The sequence below is a fragment of the Sinohyriopsis cumingii genome, unplaced genomic scaffold (genome assembly GCF_028554795.1).
Source record: "Sinohyriopsis cumingii isolate HCF-2022 unplaced genomic scaffold, ASM2855479v2 utg001397l, whole genome shotgun sequence".
NCBI lineage: Eukaryota > Metazoa > Mollusca > Bivalvia > Unionida > Unionidae > Sinohyriopsis > Sinohyriopsis cumingii.
The window spans coordinates 1,951,755-1,973,630 of record NW_028315993.1 but is presented as its reverse complement, the minus strand read 5'-3'; the positions used below and the strand labels follow the sequence as shown (position 1 = coordinate 1,973,630).

Genomic DNA, 21,876 nt, shown 5'->3' with positions numbered 1-21,876 from the left:
TCACTTCTCTGTGGCCACAGCGATCATGGTTCAGTGATTTTCTTAACCTGCTCATGGAATGTCTGAGGAACTTACCTCAAAGGAAAGACCACCTGATGCAAGACAGGGGTTCTCTTAGACACAACAGCTCACATATTCTGAACCTTCATGAACTCTCTACAACGACATATTTTTCACGAGTTGTGTCATTTGTATCATTCTACCCAGCGAAGATCGACATCTAAGGTATTGTAATGACAACTGGAGAATCCGATGTGATTAGCGAAGATAAATCTTATAAATCCTATATCTTCCTCCATGAGCATTATGGTTGTTTTCTTCTGTCTCTTCTTTTTGAAAGAAATAGCCCTTAGTTTCTACTATTAAGAACGTTTGATAAGCTGTTTCCATCAATCACCATTTTCAAATGACCCAACCATTATGACATTTAGCAGACCAGATCAGGGATTAAGAATTTAAGCAGCAAATACCAGTAACTCACTCTTCATGATAAAATGAAATCTTTATTGTAGATTGTGGTCTCTTAATAAACTTTCCTTGAAGTTTGGGTGAAGTTTCTTTTGAGAACTTTACCTTCAAGACATTTGTTGTTTTGCTTGCGCTAATGTTGGCGCGACAAAGGAGATATTTTAATACCTTAACAATAGAGGCTGTATTCCTTTGGAAATTATAAGTCGGTTTATCATTTGCCTACCAGATTTTATAGAAAAAAAATGCTATCTGTTGCTGCACCCGTGAAAGAGGTTTCACTCATGTCCTTGCGACAAAGATATACTTTTGTTTGTTGCAAGCGCTTTTTAGTTTTATTTAGCTGTCACGAAAGTGTGAACAACTGGTAGGAATAGTTTTTCCTACCTATTTAAGGTTTTGCTATTATTTCAGCTTAATCTTTTCTAGGTGCATTGCTTTTTCTATCAAGGTCTTACAAGTCCCTTAATGATAAGGATCTTTCTTTTATGCAACTTAAAGTCCATGATGTTTCAATTATTGCTGCCTCAAGGACCTCTCCCATTCATTTGTCTTTGGAAAATCTGATGAAAGCCACATGTTTGGCACTTTTGGCCAACATTTTACCGTTGCTTGTTAGCTCACCAGAGAGAATATGTTTACCATGGGACTAATCTTTTGTTGCTCAGAAAATGGTCGACGTGGATTCCATGCTGCTGTAGTCTGTTACTCAACAGTAGGAACCACACAGGTGGCCTAGTGGTTACAGCATCCACCTTGGATGCGGGAGGTTGCGGGTTCGAACATATGCCAAGTCATACCAAATACGTATAAAAATGGTAATAGCTGCTAACTCGCTTTGCACTCAGAATTAAGAGATTAGTGCTAGAACTGCTTTACTAGGTGTAGGATAATGTGACTGGATGAGACATGATGCTACATGTGTGCGACAGGATGACCAGAGCTAGACATCAACATAAAGCATACATCATACTATATGACTGAAAAACGTGAAAAAGCTACATTATCAATCTAAATGACACAAAACCACAAGGTGAGTATTTGTTGTGTTTGTTTCTGTTCACTGGTTGCATGATCATCAGCCTCCCAACAAACTGAATAACTATGCTATGCGGTAGCACCAGGTATAAGACTGCTGATATTAGGCTAGAGTTCGGATATTGAGACTAGCATTGATGGTGTATCTTTAGGAATTTGCCGAAGTCCATCCTTCTATCCTGTACTGATGTCTCAATAAGTTAGGCTTTTCCCTAGAAAAGAGAATGAAGGGTATAGTGCGCATGGGCAGCTTGTGCAGGGTGTCCAGTGGGTGATCCAGTGTACTGGAGTCCTGTTTCACTCTAGTGGCAGGGCACATTATTATCACAGTCATATGTTACATTTGGCAATGTACCAGCTATGCAATAGCAACAGGTAACTAATATATAACTGAAGCTAGTTTTAACCACAAAAGAAGAAAATACACTGCATGCCGATAAACATCACGTAATGGCCAAAATATATTTTGTATATATATATATATATATATATATATATATATATATATATATATATATATATATATATATATATATATATATATATATATATATATATTTATATACAGAAGAATTCTGCTATCCGGGGGACTTACATGCATAACGCCAATCATTTGGGGACATTTGCTTTTTAGATGGCTGAAACATAATTAACAAATGTTTATTTGGTGGCTGCCTTTTCAGTTATATAGTTGAATAACAAAATTAAACCTCACTGATATTTGTTTTCATAATATTTCATATATATATATAAATGTCCGCTGATAGTTGTCCCCCGATAGTCAAATCCTTTTTGTCCATGCTCATTACTGATCTTTAGGGTACAATGTATATATTATACATATACGATGTCAACGGGAACCTTACTATATACATATCCACCTATTTGGGTACATTCACAAATATACAGAGGGTATTTGCTTGAAAGGAGTTCATAACAGATATATTTCATAGAGTGGGTGAAAAATTCAGTATTTTCATGAGCAAATACTCCTTTTTTATGTTATGTCATATTGTCTAAAAACTTTATCAACACACTGAAGTAGCAGATTTCTTACCGCATCCCGCTTGATGTCAGTGGTTTACCATTTCCTGCACTGTTGTGTGTATATTTACACATAAACAAATCATTATTTACAAAACAGCAGATAAAAAAAATGAAGAAAACAAACATGTTTATCATTGGTTGCATTTAAACCCCAGTCATTTAGCTTTCCAGATGGCCATCTTTACATTTACATTACACATCGCAAAACATTGAAATTTATTGAATATAATATCTTCGGACCCGAGTGACCGAGTGGTCTAAAGCGCTCTCCATTACGGATCACTGCCATCTCACCTATGTCTGCGTGAGTTCGAGTATCGGATTCGGCTAATGGGGTATGTGAGAAGCTTGCCAGTAGCTTCTCGTGGGTCGGTGGTTCTTTCCGGGTGCTTCCTCCACCATTAATACTGGCCGCCATGTATAGCCTATCGTGTGCTGAAAAATGGCGTTAAACACTACAACAACAACAGCAATATAAAATCTATTGACGGCCAGTGAAAAGATATGTTTATTTTTCACCCTATCACAGTTATTTCAGTCGGAAAATTCAGTAACTTACTGCCCAGCATAAAATAAATATATACATTTATTATGTATATATACCGACAACTATCTTACTCCCCTTTACAAAGTCCCTTATTCATTTGTGGTCACCAAATATGCTATCCTTTCGGAAGACTCTATATAGTGTTATAAACCTTTAGGTTATCCTTCATGTTACTGTAAAAGTTTTCTGTCTCATCACAGATACGCAATGAATCAGTATATTTATTTTTTCAAACCTGTTTTAGTAAAATTTACACATTAGCCATTTAGATAACTCTTACACTTTAAATGCATTGCAAATTGGTTTGGATATTTTAATTTTCATGTGTTGAAACTGAACACGAAATCAGTGTTAATAATTGTTTCCCTGTGTAAATGGTAAATCCTTCCGGAATTTGAAAATAAATGTTTAATCTTTATAGTGAAAATAAGGAGGAAAGAAAGGGGAAGAAACAAAGAAAGTTAGAAAAGAGGCAGATTTAAAGTGAACAGTATAGAGTGAGTTACATCACTGACATTGTGTGTAGATGTTCAGATAGATAGGTAGACACACAAAAACACATTATTTTGCATCAAGTTTTCCTGGCTTTTTATATATATATATATATATATATATATATATATATATATATATATATATATGTAACTATACTCATACGAGTCTTATGTACATGTCATTACACACATTTCAACAAAGCAATAAAAAAGAGTACACATTCAAATTAAGATTGTTTAATCAGCATATTTCATCCACAACCATATATGTGAACCTCATGGCCAGGTCAGCTAAAAATATAAATGTACAATATGAATTTCTGCTCACGGTACACAACTTATAACTGTCAATGCACAACAAATGCAGAACCACAATAAAAAACTCAATTTTAAGAAAGCAATAGGATACTGTAAATATATTTAAATTTGTGGTTTAGTGAAAAATAAAATTTTCATGAATACCTAATTTTGTGAACTGGATAAATTACATTTTCATGGATACTAAACTTTGTGTACTGGGTAAGGGGTCCCATAATTTTCACAAAATAAAAAGCCTCTATCTGCACATAGTCAAAGCTAGACATGAAAATTAAAACTAAATAGTATGTGTGAGAAGAATGTGTATTTGTTATTAGTGAGTAGGACTGATTTTACATAGCAGAATCCAGTATATTAGACACAAAACATTTGCCAATTTCGGTGATCCTAGCATGAACCATGCTAGAGATAAGAGGCTCATGTGGGTCTCAGATCACTCACCTGTCTGACAAAAGAATTAGGATACAAGGTTAGCTAGGGATAACTTTTTGAATCATATTCTGTAACTAGAGGAAGGAGTGATACAACTAAAAAAACAAGGTTTCAGTACAGTTTTTTGGGAGGTATACAAATGTTTAAATGATACTGTGAATCTTGAAGCCCATTGTTTAATAGGTATGTACTTTTGTCACAGTTAATATCAAGCATAAGAGGGTCACTACCACTGCAACACACCTACCAATTTTGGGGATTCTACAAATAAATGACAATTCAAAAAGTAAACGAGCTTCTCAAATTAACTGATGCTATACTGGTCAAAATAATTTTCAGGACATCAATTGAAGAGCATTTTTTCTTTTTAACCAATAAGTGTTGAAATCATTGCTGTTACTCTTGAGCAATAAGATTTTCAAACTAGTTGCTGTGACAGCCATATTGGGCTCAAGATTGCTAACATTTACATTTTGGACCAACTAGATATCATCTGAAATCTTTTGGTGAAAACCCCATGTCAACATGACCATCATTTCAGTAGGAGTAGCTATAACAAGACTGCCAAGATGGACGTCATACTTGATATAAGATTGGCACAATTTTCATTTAGGACCAATAAGATATCGTAAGATGTCTTTAAGTGAAAACCCCATGTTGATATGCCATCCATTCAGAAGGAGTGGAGATAAGATTTTTTAAGATGGCCATGTTGGTGACCATATCAGATGTCAGATCAGCAGCATTTTCATTCAGGACCTACAAGACATCATCAGAAGTCTTCTACTAAATCCTCCATGCTGATATTACTATCCATTTTGTAGAAGAAGCAATACAAAGATTTTCAAGATGGTGTCAAGTTTCAAGTCAATCCTCCAAGTAGTTTATGAGTAGCGATAATAAATTTGTGCTCACAGATGGGCAATGGACAACAGGCCATCCCACAAGGTCTTTTGTTTTATGACCAGTAGAGCTAAAAATCAAAGGCCTTCCAAAAATATATATGTACATAATAAGATCAGTATAGATCCTTTGAATCAAATAAATGAATCAGAGACTCCTTTTCACCGTCAATTACATACATTACTGTCATTCAACACCCCCCCGCCTCAGTCTTGATCTTTGTCCGAGTGCCCTCTATCAACTTTATTGGAATACACTAAATACAAACTCTGCTCAAAATTCTCATTTGCATATGTAAGTAGGATTAATTTATCATAAATGTAGTAAAAACTATTGGTTAAACTAATATTTCCTAGTGGAGCTGGACAGCATAAGTAGCATATTGAACCTTCGACACACACAACAAAGTTTTGTTTCCCCTCTCCCATCATGTAAAAGAAAAATATTATCCTCATCATTTCTGTAAAAGCAAAACTCAAGGAATTTTGTTATCATTCAACAGATTTTTTTTTTACGAGAATCTTAATACTCAAATGAAACCTATGGATCAGGCTTAAAGCATCTGGATCTCACCAGAGTTTATCAAGAATCAATTAAGCTGACCAGTACTTTCAAACTTCACAATATGGTGATTAGCTTGTCATTGTAAGATTAAATAAAATAAAAATGTTGTCTCTGGCATTTTTTGGGGGTAATAATGTACTTTTTTGTTTTAATGCTCCAATTTTACATAATGTGTATAATGGTGTCTCCTGCAGGTGTAAATTCTGATTAATGCCCATACTGAATTGCAACTCCACATGTCACATTTTTACTCAAGTGTGAAAAAATAGCAAAGTCATACACTCTGCATTTTCCTGCAAAAGAAAATGGCCAAGTTCAGTGTTATGTTTTCCATATGAAAAAATAAGAGTTCCCCAGGGACTGATGTTCTACTGGCCAAAAATAATTTCCAGGATTTCAAGAGAAGAACATTTCATAATAATTGTAACTGCTGAGTATTGAAACCATCTCTAATATTCTTCAGCAATAACAAGATTTTCAAATTAGCTGTTGTGGTGGACATACTGTTTGTCATATTTGCACCATTTAAATTTAGGACTAACAAGACATAATAAGAAGTTTTCTGGTGGAAACCTCAAGCTGACAAGATTTATTGTTCTTTTTGGAGTAATTAAAACAAAATTTTCAAGATGGCTGCCATGATGGTTCAGATCAGCCAATCTTGAGACGGTAAGAAGTTGTTTAGTGAAAACCCAATGCCAATATGACCATTCATTCAGGAGTAGTGAAAACAATATTTTTAAGATAGTAACTGCTGCAGCCCTATAGGATATCTGAGCAGCAGCATTTTCATTTAGGACCAACTAGATATTATAAAAAGTCAATTAGTATAAAAACAAAAACAGGCTAATACGACCATCCATTCCGGAAGATCAGAGATAAGATTTGAAGAAGGCTTCTGTGGTTGCCATATTGGATGTAAAAGTGACACCATTTTAATTTAAGACCAATTAGAAGACTTCTAGAGAAAATCCAATATAATATGACTTTTTGGTCAGAAGGAGTAGCAATGAAAAGATTTTCAAGATGGGTGTGGTTGTGGTCATAATGGACTCTAGATCGGCACCATTTTCATTTAGGTCCAACTAAGCATCATTAAGAAGATTTATAGTGAAAACCTGTCCATCCATTCAGTAGGAGTAGCGATAAGATTTTAAAGATGCCCATAGTGGTAGCCATACTGGATGTCCAAATGGCACCACTTTCATTTAGGACCAGCTAGTATGAGGGCTAAAGGTGTGTGTAAAGTTTCATGGCAATCCTGAAGTAGTTTAGGTGTAGCGATAACAAGCTTGTGCTAATGGATGGACTGATGACATACCACCCCATGGAGGAAATGTGGCAATCCATATTGTATATGGAGATCTGCACTATGGCAAGTACAAAAATACAAGATACGGCCTTCACTGGAACCCAAGGTCAATTATGTCTTGTTTTCAAACTTCTTCACAAAAGTATCGACATAATTGTTTTCATATCTGCACCATATTTACACTATATGTACCAAAAATTCACAGTGATGCATCCAAAACGGCAGGACGAGTCACATGCATAAGAATCTGTCATTGTATGGCAAAATAGGGCAATAATTCAACGACAAGAATTGCAGGAGGTCAGTAATTTGGTGAAATGTGCATCTTCAAATTATCTTTCCTGGAGATGAACTTAAAACTTGGCAGTAGTTGCATTCAAAAGATTCAATCATGCACTACCTCAAGCTGCAAGTTAAAGACAATAATTCAAGCAACTATTGTAGGAGTAAAGTAATTTGTTGACATGTGCATCTTCAGATGATGACCATAATATGTATGAAGTTTACAGTGATCTATCAGAAACAAACTGTTTTCATTTACAAGATTATGACATGCAATGTATTTAATTAATAAAAATGGCAATAACTGAAGAGCGAAGTTATTTGTTGATATGCACATGTTAAGTGGATGACAAAAACATTTACCAAGCTTCATGGCAAAAATGTATGATAATTGTGTTTAGAATACTTTGCCATACATGGAATTAAATTGCAAGAAACTTATCAAAATGCGGAACAAAGTAATATGTCTATCTGACCATCATTGAGTGATGCCTAGAATATTTACAAGATTTCATGGCCATTCATTGAAAACCAGGACTAGCTGAATTAATGAGTGTGTGCTAGATGGATGGATGGAAGGATGAATGGATTGACATGAGGGTTCCAAGAAGAGGCACTTTAAGGTACACCAATTTTCTGCAGCTGATGCTTGATTTTTTCTTGTTGAAGCCTCTTCATGTTCATTAGTTTTGTTCTGACTTTGTTGTAAGGTGCATTGATTTTGCTTTTCAGTATCCATTGTTCCACTGCTCTTTTGCCTGAAAGATAGAGACCAGAGACTAATACTACATCCCAATGCAATGCACTAGACAACAATCTTGCAGGTGTTGGGCATGTTTTGCAGTGCTTCTACTGAGTTTGTACTCCAAACTGCCCACATATCTTGAAAGTTGTCTCTCTGTGATTAATTTTGGATTCGTATTTAATCAGTTTTCTTTGTAGTTTGCATGAATGAATACTAAATTCTAAATGCTGAAACCAGTTTTAATGATTTCATAAACAACATAGGAAGAACATTATTTATATTTTATTGTCATTTACGAACAACTTCATTTTAAATCTGTGAAGACCAGTAGATTAGCAACAAAACTCTTGATCCCAATGTTAAATAACTTCAAGAATTCTTATAATTTCTTTGATATAACTTTATAAAAAGGCATGTTTTTTGTTCAGTGTTAGAAAATATATGGATACTCGATCACTCATTCACAAAACAAGCCTATGTCACACAATCAAATATGCCTTAATCCTAGGGAGTCCAATGAATGCCAGGATGAATAAATGGATTGGATGAAAAAATGAACTACAGGGTATCATCATAAAACAGTTGTATAACCAGATAGTATGTACACGAACATGTAGACTCACAGCACAGCATTTTATGTTCAGGTTTCAGCAATTTTTCAAAACATCACATTGATCAATGCAATCTTTTTGAAAATGAAACAAACCAGCTGCAGCAAAAGAATTTAAAAAAACAACTTCTGACAACTTTACATATGCAAACACTTTATGAATAGATCTGGTTCATGTGGCTGTTTGATTTAATTACCCTTTGCAGAGTTTCCCTGGTCACCACTGTTGCTCCCAGTAACCATCTGCCAAGTTATGTTGATATAGGTGTGTACTTCATACAGTACATTTGTTGTAGATAAAAATTAATGTAGTTTCTGGATTAATAGTTTTCACTCATAGGCATCTATTTTCATCAACCATGTCACTGACAATAATGTGCATTATTCACTGAACATTCTTTGCGAAGAGGAGTGTAACTCAGTAGCTACAACATGGATGCAAGTGATATATGGCCATACACTCTGTGCTCACTATGTAAATTAAACAGACCTCTTTTTTCTCCTTACTATCCACATTTCTAAATAGTAATGACAAATTCATCTCACTGATTTGTTTTTCCCCAATTCAAAAGAATGCAGACTTTTTTATATGGTTAGATCTTTATTTGTTGCTCATTCTGTGATGTAGGCATGTATAGATAAGCAAAATAGTGAGCAGGAGAGAAAACAAAGTAGAGTGAGCTTGTGTACCTAGCTGTATTTTTCACTTTCAGTGATATAAAAAATTCTTTGTGTCATTGTTTAACAGCCATCACTAGATTTGTGTTTGCAAAATATGCCTGAACTATAAAAAGTCAAAGTCTAAAAAGTTTTAAAAAATGCATAAAAATGTGACAGAATGTTCCAATGGGCATACATATCAAACCCGGTTTTCTACATATGCTTACAAACATTTCATTAGTCTATCTTATGTGGTTTTGGTTTAATCTTGGTCAGAAATTTTTCGTGGAAAAAGTCCAAGTCCATGGCAGCAGCTTACTTAGCAGTACCAGACTCATAATCCAAAGGTCAGAGGTTTTGATAACAGCTGAGGCCAGTCTAGATCAGCTGCCTTGGCGTGTTCTTGAGAATGGCACTTAGTTCCCATTTCCCTGGCATGCAATAACCAATAATGTCTTGAAAGAGCAGATACAAGCCAATCAAGGATCAAAAATGTATAAAATACTGACCTTATGACCCCAAAATCAATAGCTTTATTCCTTAACCTAGTACAAACCACCCATGTTTGGTTGAGGTATCTTGTGTAGAACTAATGTTTTTATGCAGAAACCCTTTTTTCAATTCTTTCGGTCAGTGACCTTGATCTTTTGAATAAAAAATCAGTATGTTTCTACCTCACCCCAAGTGCAAACTATCCACGAAGTTTGGTTACTGTAGCTTGAGTTATTGTGCAGAAACCGTTTTCCTTCTTTCAGTTAGTCACCTTGACCTCTGAACTTTTTACCCCCAAATCAGTAGAGTTCTTCCAGACTGTAAGTGGAAAACATCCACAAAGAATGGTAATTGTTGATAGTGGACAACTAAAGTTATTGTGCAAAAACCAAACTAGCCTTATGGCAGCCATACACAAATTACTATAAGTTTCTATCTGAACCTTATCTAAATAACAACATGAAATGAGAAACAGACCCTGTCCATGTTAGTGATCTTTGTGTTGATTTCATCCCACAAAGTCTTTCGAGAGACCTGCTGATACACTTGGGTATGTATGATCACAAAATAACCAAACAACCAAATAAAACAGTGTATATTTATTTCATAGATTTCCCCTAGTTTGCATTACTGGGAGAAGGGCAAACAAGGAGCTACTATAACTATGCCTCAACACTTTAAACATCAAATCAGCATAACTGAAAAGGAGCTAAATTAGTCCAAGTGAGCAAATCCAGCAGATACAAGATCATCCTTACATTATTTGCATACATCTTCTTCCTGAACAAAACTGAAATAGAAAAGAACAACAAGATCCAGATGAATATACCTAGATAATTTTACAACTCAATACAGGACCATTTCTGAATTTGCAATAAAACCAACCTGTTCACAGACATAGCTGCTGGGGGCACTACAGTAGCTCTGCTTTAAGAATGGGTATTCAAAACCAAGAAAAAATAGTATAAACAATGTATGCAAGGTTGTACTGGACAAAATGTATACAATGTATGAGCAGTACCTGGAAGGCTGCAGCCATAAGGCATTTCAATCCAGTCAATGAATGCATCTTTTAAAACTTTCGTTGCTGGGGCATCCCAGTGAAACCTTTGTTCTGTAAAAACAATTGAATATTTAAATATATTTCTTGCCGCATACATGTACTTGGTAAAATTGTTATACAATGGCAGAAGTTAAATCAAATGAAACAAAATGAATTGTCACCCTTCTTCTTCATTTGTTAGTCTTTTGATCCAGATACACTAGAAGCATACAAACCAAGGCAATTTATTTGGCTTGCCATTGCAAATCCCTTTTCTTCATAAAGCATATTCCATACCCCACCCCATACTCACCCTCGCCTGCAAACAGTGATCCAGACATTAAAATGCAAAATCTGTCACATACATGACGTGTCTTCTTCCTATATATTCAGTTTGGTCAAATGTCACTATATAGGCAATTTTTGTATATTTTAGCTGCATCCCTCCCTGGGACCCGTTTAGAGGGCGGTAGGAATGATAGCCCTCTTGCTCAAAGTCATCATATGGGCAAGATAATTAATAAGATGTGTGGATTTCCAAACAGCCATTAGGAAGAAAGTGCAGTTACAGATGGACTAACAGACAAGAAGGATAATATAAAATATATGGCACTTTACAAAGCATATGGATATTAACAGATGCTTCTCTTTAAAAGCATTGGGATATTAACAGATATTTCCCTTAACAGAAATTAGGGACATTGATTTATCACCACTCTACCATGTTGTTTTAGTTCTGGGAATATAGTTGGTATTTCCCTTAGCATAAAATGTGGATACTAACCTATCACCACTCTACTATGTTCTGCTTTAGTTGTTGGGAAACCATTGAGATTTTTCAAGATTTATCATTAAAACCAATATAGCCATTAATATAGTTCTTAATCAGAACCCTGCTTTTTTGTAAGTCAAGATAATTAATTAATTTCAAGCTCTCCTGTTCAGACTATACTTTCAATACTTCATCATCTGTAGCCTCTAAAGATGGGTTGTGGTTTCAAGTCATCATGGGTTCAACACCAACAGTGGGTCACTGACCTCCTTTGCACAATTGGCTCCACATATTTTGCAAAACACGTGTGAAGATGATAGTATATCTTGAGATAAATAACTCTCCATCATGCATGCCATTGAGGGATCATTATTACCTCCTTTTTAGTGTACCAATTTTTACAACTTAAGGTAGGGCATTATTTGATTATTCAATAAAAGCTGGGTTATTGAGCAAGTTCTTCAGCTCTGTAATAACTCTTGTAATAATTAACAGCTTCCCAGCTAATATTTCAAGCAGAATTTTAACTTGTGCTCAAACACTTATAGGGGAAACCTTCATTTTTATTTTATAGACAAAAACATGACTTTCTAGTATTATCTTAGTTCACTTTCACGTGCATACCATTAATATACCCACACGTATAAACCAGTCATGGATATGTATCATGCACTGCAAAATATCATAATTTTATATCATATTTTAGTCAGCTGTCCATATCATTATATTCTTATTTTATACTGAAGTTAATATCAAGAAAAAACCAGATTAGATCACGTTTAATGTTCATCTTTCTTGTCAATATTTTACAATGTCATCAGGGGCCTCGAGAGGCTGGGTGGTCTAAAGCACTCTCCGTTAAGCATCACTGCCATCTCACCTCTGTCTGCGTGGGTTCGAGTCTCGGATTCGGCCAATGTGTGTATGCAAGAAAGCTTGCCAGTAGCTTCTTGAGGGTTGATGGTTCTTTCCGGGGATTTCCCAGGTTCCTCCTCCACCATTAATACTGGCCGCCATGTATAGCGTATTGTGTGCTGAAAAATGGCGTTAAACCCAACAACAACAACAACAACTACTATGTCATCATGTGGGACTTGTCTTCTTGGGCTTCAAGATATAGACAGCCCAGTTTTCTAGTTTTTTTGGTTTCATAATATTTAATATTGTCTAAAAATAGCAAGCCACCTGTCACACTGACCCAGTTATTTGAAAATCATAGCAGCAAATTTCTCTGGAAGTGTGACAAATGTTTACATCAGGATTCACCCCCGCTTAAACTTTAGTAGTAACAGGTTTAAAAGTTAAAATATAGTTCAAACAATTTATTTAAACTTAAAACATATACCTGCTTGATTGGTCATATTAGCTATGTCACTGAGAGGGGCACTAGCAGTGTCAGCTGAAGCAGCTAGGTTCGCAGTCCCTGTCGGAATGGATGCCTCTTCACATGGCAGGGCACTGGTAATGCTATTTGTTGGACTGCTATTGGTGTCACTTGGAGGGGTATTCAAAGTGTCACTTAAGGGGTCAATTTCATTTGTAGGGTATCAGATGCAGCAAAGTTGGTGACTGTATGAGACATACCTGTAAAACAAACCATAACGACATTCTCAAGGTCCACAATCCATATATGCATTTGCAGACCAAACACTATACAAAGATGCCCTCCACTAACTTTGCTTGACAAACTCTCTTGACAGGTAATTTTAAAGTAAATGGTACAAACAATACTATTACTGATAAATGAACTGCCCTTTACCATAATACTACCAAAGTGCCAGTATTAAAACAAGAGCATGTGACTCATTATTAGTGGCCCTTGAATTTATTCCAGAATACTACAACAGTTACTTTAAAACACAGAGATACATACCATTGTCAACACTCTGCAAATGCAATCCCACTTTGGCGATAGTCATAACTGGCAATGGTCTTTGGTAGACATTTTCATTTACTTCCTTTGCATGACCCATGTGCTGGTAAAAATAGGTTCTATCTTCTGGTTTGACTTCAAGTGCTGCATACATGGTACTTAACCTAGCTCTGTTGTTTGTGGCACTGATGTTTGAATTTTCAATTCCAGCCTTTTCACACATGTAATCTATGCAGTCCCATCCAATGACACGGTTTGGTGAAGACTCAGTATTTGGAAAGATGAATTCATTTGTTGATAAAATACCAGCATCCATACTAATATTTCTGTCACAGAGGATGTCCATTGCCTTCTTGCAATCGCCAGGTATCAAACATGATACAAGTGGTGTCCCTTTTCCCTGCTGGAAAGTGACCTCCATGTCACAAAACACTTTCCTCTCAACTGGTGAAAGATAATCCAAATTCTTCATCTGGGACTCAATAATCCACTGATTTCTCTTGCACCATTGATCAATCTTCAATCGACTGGGTTCTTCACCTCGGCGAGCACTGAAAAGAGTTAGTCTGGAACTAATTGCATTACGCAGTTCTACAAAGTCATGTTTTCTAATGAAATCAAATTTTCCCTCAGTGTGTTTTGATATCACTTGCAGTGTGTATTTTCGAAGCTTTTCCACGGGTTCATCCTCTGGTAGTCTATCTGGCAATCGAAGCCTTTCTTGCCTACTTTGGGTAATCATGTATCTTGCATCACCAAAAACTGTTCATCTGTTTAACTTTAAAACTGACACAAAGTAGTCCAACTCTGTTGCTTTTACTTCTCCGTGTTCACCCTGTAATGCTTCTCCTTTCAAGATTTCTGCACTTGTCATCAGTAAATAGTAGATATTCTCCTTTAAGCCATACTTGATTCTGGAATCTTCTTTGTCTGTTATTTTGTTGATAGCTCTTTTAAGAGAACTAAATTTTTCACGGTTAAACATTTCTACAGATTCTATGCATTCATTTTTCTCAAAAGATTTGAATTCTACATAAAGTCTTCCCAATGTTATGATGTCTGAGCGAACACTTTTTCTCACTTCCATTGTTTTTTTCTGTTTTTGTTTTATACCTATAACTTTTTTGTTGTCTACTGCTTGACTGGCATATTTTGTTTTGTTTTTGTTTTCCCACAAACGTGTTCCTATCAGCTTTATAGTAAAATCTCTTTGACATACAGATCCTACTTCATCTGTCCTCAAAGACTTCAACAGGTCTTGAAAGCTGGTATCTACTGTATCACCTTCAGTAGCTAGCATTGCTATTGGAATGGGTTTTGAAAATACACATTTGTCCAAGAGACATTTATCCTTATGCCTAAAGAAGAATTTCTTTGCATAAAATCCCTTACAATTTGGACAACAAACTATATTCCCCATACAATATTTCTGAGACTGAAATGATGGGTTTTCCTTTGTGCATTGCAGCTTGTTCTGTTCAAAGATACCCTCTTTTCTAATTGTGCTCATAGTTGCTCTTTGCTGACCAGGATTTTCTATTATAGGTTTCACTTCCTTACAATCTTTATGAACCTGGATTATATGTCTCTTCAGTTTTGAATAGAACTGTCCACAGAATTTGCATAGCCTCTTTGGTTTGCAGTAAACAGTGGAAACTGAAAATGAACATGTGATCCCTTTAATATAATGTAAGCCCAAATACAAAGTCCAAATTCTTCACATAACCTCTAGAAATGTAACAAGCTCAGCTAATAGAAACTAAAGACGATTTAAACTACAACTTCCCCCAACAAATCCCCGAGTATCAGTCATATTCTTGCTGATAGAAGCTACTTGTAAAGTATGATCAAAATGTATTCATATATATGACAACAATAGTGCTAACAAGCTGAAGCAACCCAAGCTTAGATGCCATCTTTTTAATCTTTTCTTGTTTCTACTGGACAACAGCTTTTTGGGGGAGTTCAGTGAATTATAACATATCAAAATCCTTATAGTTTTTATATGGAACTGTATAGCATAATTTGTTGTATATAAGTCAATTTTTTTCATTTACTATAAGTTTTGGTATACCTATAACTTTTTTGTTGTCTACTGATTGACTGGCATATTTTATCTATCATAACCTCATGTAACATAAACATGACTTTTTGGGTGTATGGCATCTTCACAGTTTTGTCTTTACATTTTTTCTGTGTCTACAAGTTTTGGGACACCAAAACCTGTATATATTTTACCTGCATATAAGCCTTAGGATGCATACATTTATTTGTGTTCAAGACTTATTGCTATTATGGTATCACAGCATTAGAACTTTAAAAACTCTATGTAGTTTGGGGGTAGATGTATCAGTCAAAAAATCAATTGTTTCAAGTTTTACAGGGTAAAAAAGTCATTGAAATACACCAGGACCAGAGCATCTGAAAAGTGTATATTACAGTTATCAAAATTTACAATGTACAACATAAAAATAAAATAACAAGAACACCACAAACAACATGCACACCTTGTGAGTTGTTTTCCCCAACTTTGAACTTTGAGCTAGGGATTAGACTCTGGTATGATACGGTGTGAACCTGGATAAAGTTTCATCAGAATATCTGTACGGGTTAAAAGTGACAGCCTGGAGACTAGCAACTGGCTTATATTATTCTTTGTTGTGACCTTGACTTTGAAAGGAAGAGTGGTATGACTGAATGCATAAGACAATGTAAGAACATTTTTATATAACAGGCTAAAATTACATTCAAATATCTTCAATGGTTCAACAGGTCTACCTATACATCAATACATGAAGATAGGTCATTAGTGTATATTCCCCCTTGCAATAACCTTGACCTTGAGGTAGGGGACATTGCAATGGTATGTAACACAGTCTAGTCATAATATATAACATGTTAAAGGTTTTATTGCAATATCTTAAGTAGTTCAAAGTTATAGCGGGGACAAGGATACAAGTCAGACTTGCGTTTGATCTTTACCTGGAGTTAGAGGTCCTGGCTAAGGTATGTGACATACCATCTATACATGATATATAACTGGCAAACGTTTCATTATAATATCTTCAGTGGCTACAAAGTTATATTCCAGACATAGATTATCATTTGCAAATTTATATTTCCATTACAGTGAACTTGCCCTTGATACAGAGGGCATGGCTATTGCACCTGACACACCATCTAGTTATGATATAAAATTGACTAATTTCATTAAAATGTCTTCAGTGGTAGAAAAGCAGACCTGCCAAGACTAAATGTACCTCAGTAAGGCAGCTAATATTTTCTCCAAGTTAGACCAAGTTTTAGTAAGGTGCAACAAAGTATCATGTACTGCTATTGTCAATGTAGAAAATATGCTTTGGAAAAGTTGAGAAGTGTAGTCCAATGAAGGGAAAGCAATATTACATTAAACGCTTCAGCCTAAATGACATTCAGTTCAGTTTCAGAAACTGCATCTACAAACCACATGGCAGTCAATGACTTCTTGATGGATCAACTTGATGTAATCCTTTTGTGTTTTTATTTTTCATTCTTGCAGCAGCAGTAATCATCTTTCCATCCATGCTTGACAAAGTATCTGAATATTATTTTCCATACTTTGTCCCAAGTATTTGGACTTGTTAAGAGGTTGATCGTCCCATTCAATTTCAACATGTTTTCACTCGATGGACAGCATACAAACCATGCCATAAAGTATATGAAAAAGTTTTGCTGGTTATGGGAATTTGATTGATTAAAGTGTCTAAGATACACCATGTAAAGTTTAGTCTGTTTCACTGACCAACTCCAGTGTGATCTGGACCAAATCTAGACAAGCCAATATTTAGATTTGACTGCAACAACAGTATTTTAAACGTTTTGGCTATTGTTCAACAAATCTATAATTTAGGGGTATTTTCAGTAAACTGTATGAAAAAATCATATGAGTCGGCAGGTGTGCAAACGTTGAATTCTGGACAAAGATACAACAAAGTTACAGTTACATTTTTCCTTGATCTTGACCTTCAGGCTTGGCCTGACTACGGTACATGACACACAAAGTCTGACTGGTCAAGATATATACATGAGCAAAGCTTCAAGAAAATTTATCCAACAGTTACAAAGTAATGGGCCAGACTAGCAAATATTAACAGATGGATAACCAACGCCCTGAAGACAGGTGTAATCAAGTGATTTTGATTTTCTATGAACCAAGAAAGCACAATGAATGCATATTAAGAAATAGCAAATACGTTTTGATAAATGTTTAAAACATTATTGGTATCTTTCGGTGTTTCTGCAGTACAGTTTAGAGAAAGCTTTTCTCTGTTGCAAGCAAAATACACAATAAAATTCTACAAAATAAAATTACAACAAAACATTTCAATCTTGTTCAAACAAGCTCAATTTTTAAATCTTACAGTATCTGTCCATCAACAAATTTCCTTTTGAAATGTGCCTGATGTGCCCCAAAACATTTTGTAAAGTGTATTGTCTTTATACAAAAAAATGATAATAAAAATGAATAAGAAATTCAAACAAATTTTGTTAAATTTTCTTTTTCCTGTTGTTTTTGTGCATCTTACCAAGCATTCATTTCACAAAGAAGAGTTACCTAGCTGGACTGCCATTTAAACAGACACTGGTCCCTTGGACAAAGTCTGCTACTTAACCTTTTGAATATTTCATGTGAGCGAGTATGAAAATTGAACTGTGTGAAAAGAAGCCCAAACATGTTCTTAATTCTACACATGTTCCTAAATGAGATATCAATGATGGTAAAAAAAATTGTATGCCTTATCAGTTTTTGTGTCAATTTGTCCATCTGTGTATAAAGCCACTAAAAAAGCATTAGATTAAGTTTATTGGCATACATCACGATCAGTCTCATAATTTTTAAATATCTGTATATAGAAATACAATTACAGTACTGTACTGGAGGGTTGGTAGACATCGCAATTCAATATATATATATATATATATATATATATATATATATATATATATATATATATATATATATATATATATATATATATATATATATACTGGATGGTTGGGGGACATGGCAATTCAGTATATATACAATAAATGATTGAGACACATGGTAATTCAATATATATATATATACTGGATGGTTGGGGGACATGGCAATTCAGTATATAAACAATAGATGACTGAGATACGTGGCAATTCATTATATATACTGGATGGTTGCGGAACATGGCAATTCAGTATATATACAACAGATCATTGAGATACATGGTAATTCATTATATATACTGGATGGTTGGGGGACATGGCAATTTAATATAATATATTGGATACTGAACTCTATCTCTGTGTGTAAATGTGCATGCATCTTTCTGTGTCTGTATGCTTATCTATTATTATTTAGATAGCCCAGGTGAGCTTTTTCTAAGGACGTTGCAAGGACTTTCAAAAATGTCAGGACTTCCAAAAGTTTTTGCGGAGTACTTTATCTTACAGAAAATGGGTTATGCACCCATTTTGAACTGCATACAGCTCATTGCTAGTTGGGCCACATTCTTAATAAATTAGTTATCCTTTTATAAATGTAATTGGCAAGGCACTACTACAAAGTGACTTTACTCCTTCTAGCAACTGTTGTTTCATTTGATACTCACAATTTTATCCCATTGCATTACTTTTGGAAAGCATGTAAACAAAAGGCTTACATTAAGAAACTGATATATTTTATACAATATTGATGTTTTGTATTCCCTCATATAATTCAAGGAGCTATGCAGTTTTTAAAGTAACTCCTCAGATGCAAGGATTGTTCAAGGTTGTGCGAACCACGCTAGTGTATAAGACACTAAATAGATGGGGGACATATGACAATTTAACAATTTTCAGCCTCTACTGAATGATGTGGGGACACAGTAATTCAATAAGTAGAGCACCCCATGACTACTGGGCCATTTAGTGTTACACATTTACTGCTATACTGTGGGTATAGTAACAGATCTCATTTTTATATGCAAAATGTATTTCAATTAAGGTTGTCTAACTAAAGTGGTATTCCATGCCTCCCACCAACAGCTTTAGAGGAATACTATATATTGGATAATAATAGTATATACAAAAATGATATGTCTTTCAGAAAGTAATGTAGGCATGCATGTATGTATGGATGTATGTATATCGTTTAGGGCTTGTCAGCACAGTACTGGATACATGGTGCCAATTTAAAAGTAAGTTCTAAAGGAATAACAAAGAATTGCAAAACATAAATTAAATAAAATGACAGACAAACCTGTCCAAAAACATGTAAACAAGATAAAGGATATAGGGTAGTGTTACAAATCTGTAAAAGGTAAATAAAAGATAAAGGACTTTTTTAAATTATAAAATCCTTACATTATAGGATCAAAACTTGTTACATACCCCCCCCCCAATCTATGATTTTCTCTGGTGGTACATCACCATTAAATTTATTCATCTTAGTTCACATAAAAAACTCTTGCCTTGCCAGTTGGAAGTTGATACACTTGACATAAATGTATTCAAATGCCAGTAGACAGGAAGGGTTTGCACTCTAGTACAGGTTCACCTATTGACAACCAATGACCCTGCCCTTTGATCACATTCTTTCATGAAAATTTAGCACATACCGTAAGCAAAGTTCTTATGTGGTGTGTACTGTATATGGTAGGGTGTACATAAACATATAAAAGGCATTCCATAAAACTGGAAGTAGCAGATAAAGATTTTAAAGTAACATGAGGGGTTTGGTTGTCCCCCAACAGGGGTACAGGGTAACTGGTTGCTCTGACAGATTTAGGTGGTTAAATTACTCGGCTAATGGTGCTTAGGGAATGTCCTACACTAACATAGGGCAACAATGAACAGGTACTCATCCAATTATCCAACTATGGGAACAATCAAATTCAAGTCCCCCTACTCCCCAAACACATGCCCGTTTTCAAAGGACATAATGGAAAGAGTTCTATCAAGGATCACTTGTTTCAAATTCGATTATATAAAGATAAATTATGAATAACACACAGTGTACTCTGGTCATTTAAACCGTCTTGATACAATGCTAAATATCACAACTGACTTAAATCTAATATTGGGTCAAAACAAAAAGGTGGCAATAACTACTATAAAATAATGAATGACAAGTTAAAACATTGACAATACATTTCTTTACAAGTCTGATTGGTATCACGCTGTATACCAAGTTGAGTTGTGATCCAAGGATAATAATTAAGAGTTACTGTTGAGAAACAAAGGTGGGTAGGTCAGATACTCAGTGGCTATCACTTCACCAAATAATGATGCAGACAGCTGACAATCAAACCCAGTCCAAGTCTCATTAATATCAAACTGTATACCCACCTAATCTGAATTAAATCCAATGATGATAACAGAAGATCTTGCGAAAGTGGGTGAGTTAGACAATCTGGGGCTTTAAAAATGTTAAATTTGGATGTGTAACCTGAAAATCTAACCTGGCCATCAATTTCAAGCTAATTACTAGATTAATTAAAGCTCCAGCCATAATTAAGGAAATTAATGCACTGAAATGAAACTGGGATAGACGGTGAAAGAATGAAATAAACAAAAGGAAAGGCACCATTACATATTCCCTATCGTCCACAAAAAAAACATTGACCATTGGTAAAAACGTTAAAATTATCAATTTTTTCAACTTCATTAAAGGTTTGTTAAAAATTACCTTTTGTATGAGATTTTACATGATTTGAGAAACCCCCATTCGTTTTGAATCTGCGCTCACATTGGACACAATGAAATTCTGAAAAGAAAAAGAAAAAGAAAAACCAATGCCATGAGATATGTAGGTGGGTATTATATAACGTTTTTTTTTCCCCCTCTGCAGGCATAACATGGATTTTTATTTTAATGATGACCAAAAGAAATTGCCACGTGTCCAAAATGTAACTGATACCAACCAGGGCTGCTGAGCTGCAATGTTTTTTTTCTAACCAAACAGACCTGAAACAAAATCATTTCAATATACAGTCAATATTTCTCTGCTAAATCAGATGACTTTTCGATAAGGTGTAGCAAAACAACATGTACTATTACAGTCAACTTGGAAAACATGCATTTGAGAAGTTCAGAAGCGTGATTTGAGTTAGCAAAGGCATCATTAGTTTTTACAAAAAGTTTGTAAAGAATAATTAGGCCTTTCTTGATCAATATTTTGCTATGTAGGACTTAATCTTCTCATGGTGAATCATATAGATAGTCCTAGTTATTTTAGTTTCATAAGATCTAATATGGTCTGAAAACAAGTTTAAAAGA

General features: G+C 34.9%; 1 protein-coding gene and 1 long non-coding RNA gene across 2 annotated transcripts; both read right to left on the bottom strand.

Annotated features, from left to right (window-relative positions):
• Window positions 1–6,840: 6,840 nt before the first annotated feature.
• On the bottom strand, window positions 6,841–13,300 carry LOC149772540 (uncharacterized). The gene is made up of 3 exons (XR_016417680.1): window positions 13,072–13,300; window positions 10,934–11,026; window positions 6,841–8,163 (listed from the first exon to the last, which is right to left on the bottom strand). It is a non-coding gene; the product is annotated as an uncharacterized LOC149772540 (long non-coding RNA).
• A 273-nt stretch (window positions 13,301–13,573) lies between these two features.
• On the bottom strand, window positions 13,574–14,341 carry LOC149772539 (uncharacterized). The gene has a single exon (XM_089947645.1). It carries the CDS (start codon window positions 14,339–14,341, stop codon window positions 13,574–13,576), a length of 768 nt encoding a protein of 255 aa, XP_089803771.1.
• Between the last annotated feature and the right edge of the window lie 7,535 nt (window positions 14,342–21,876).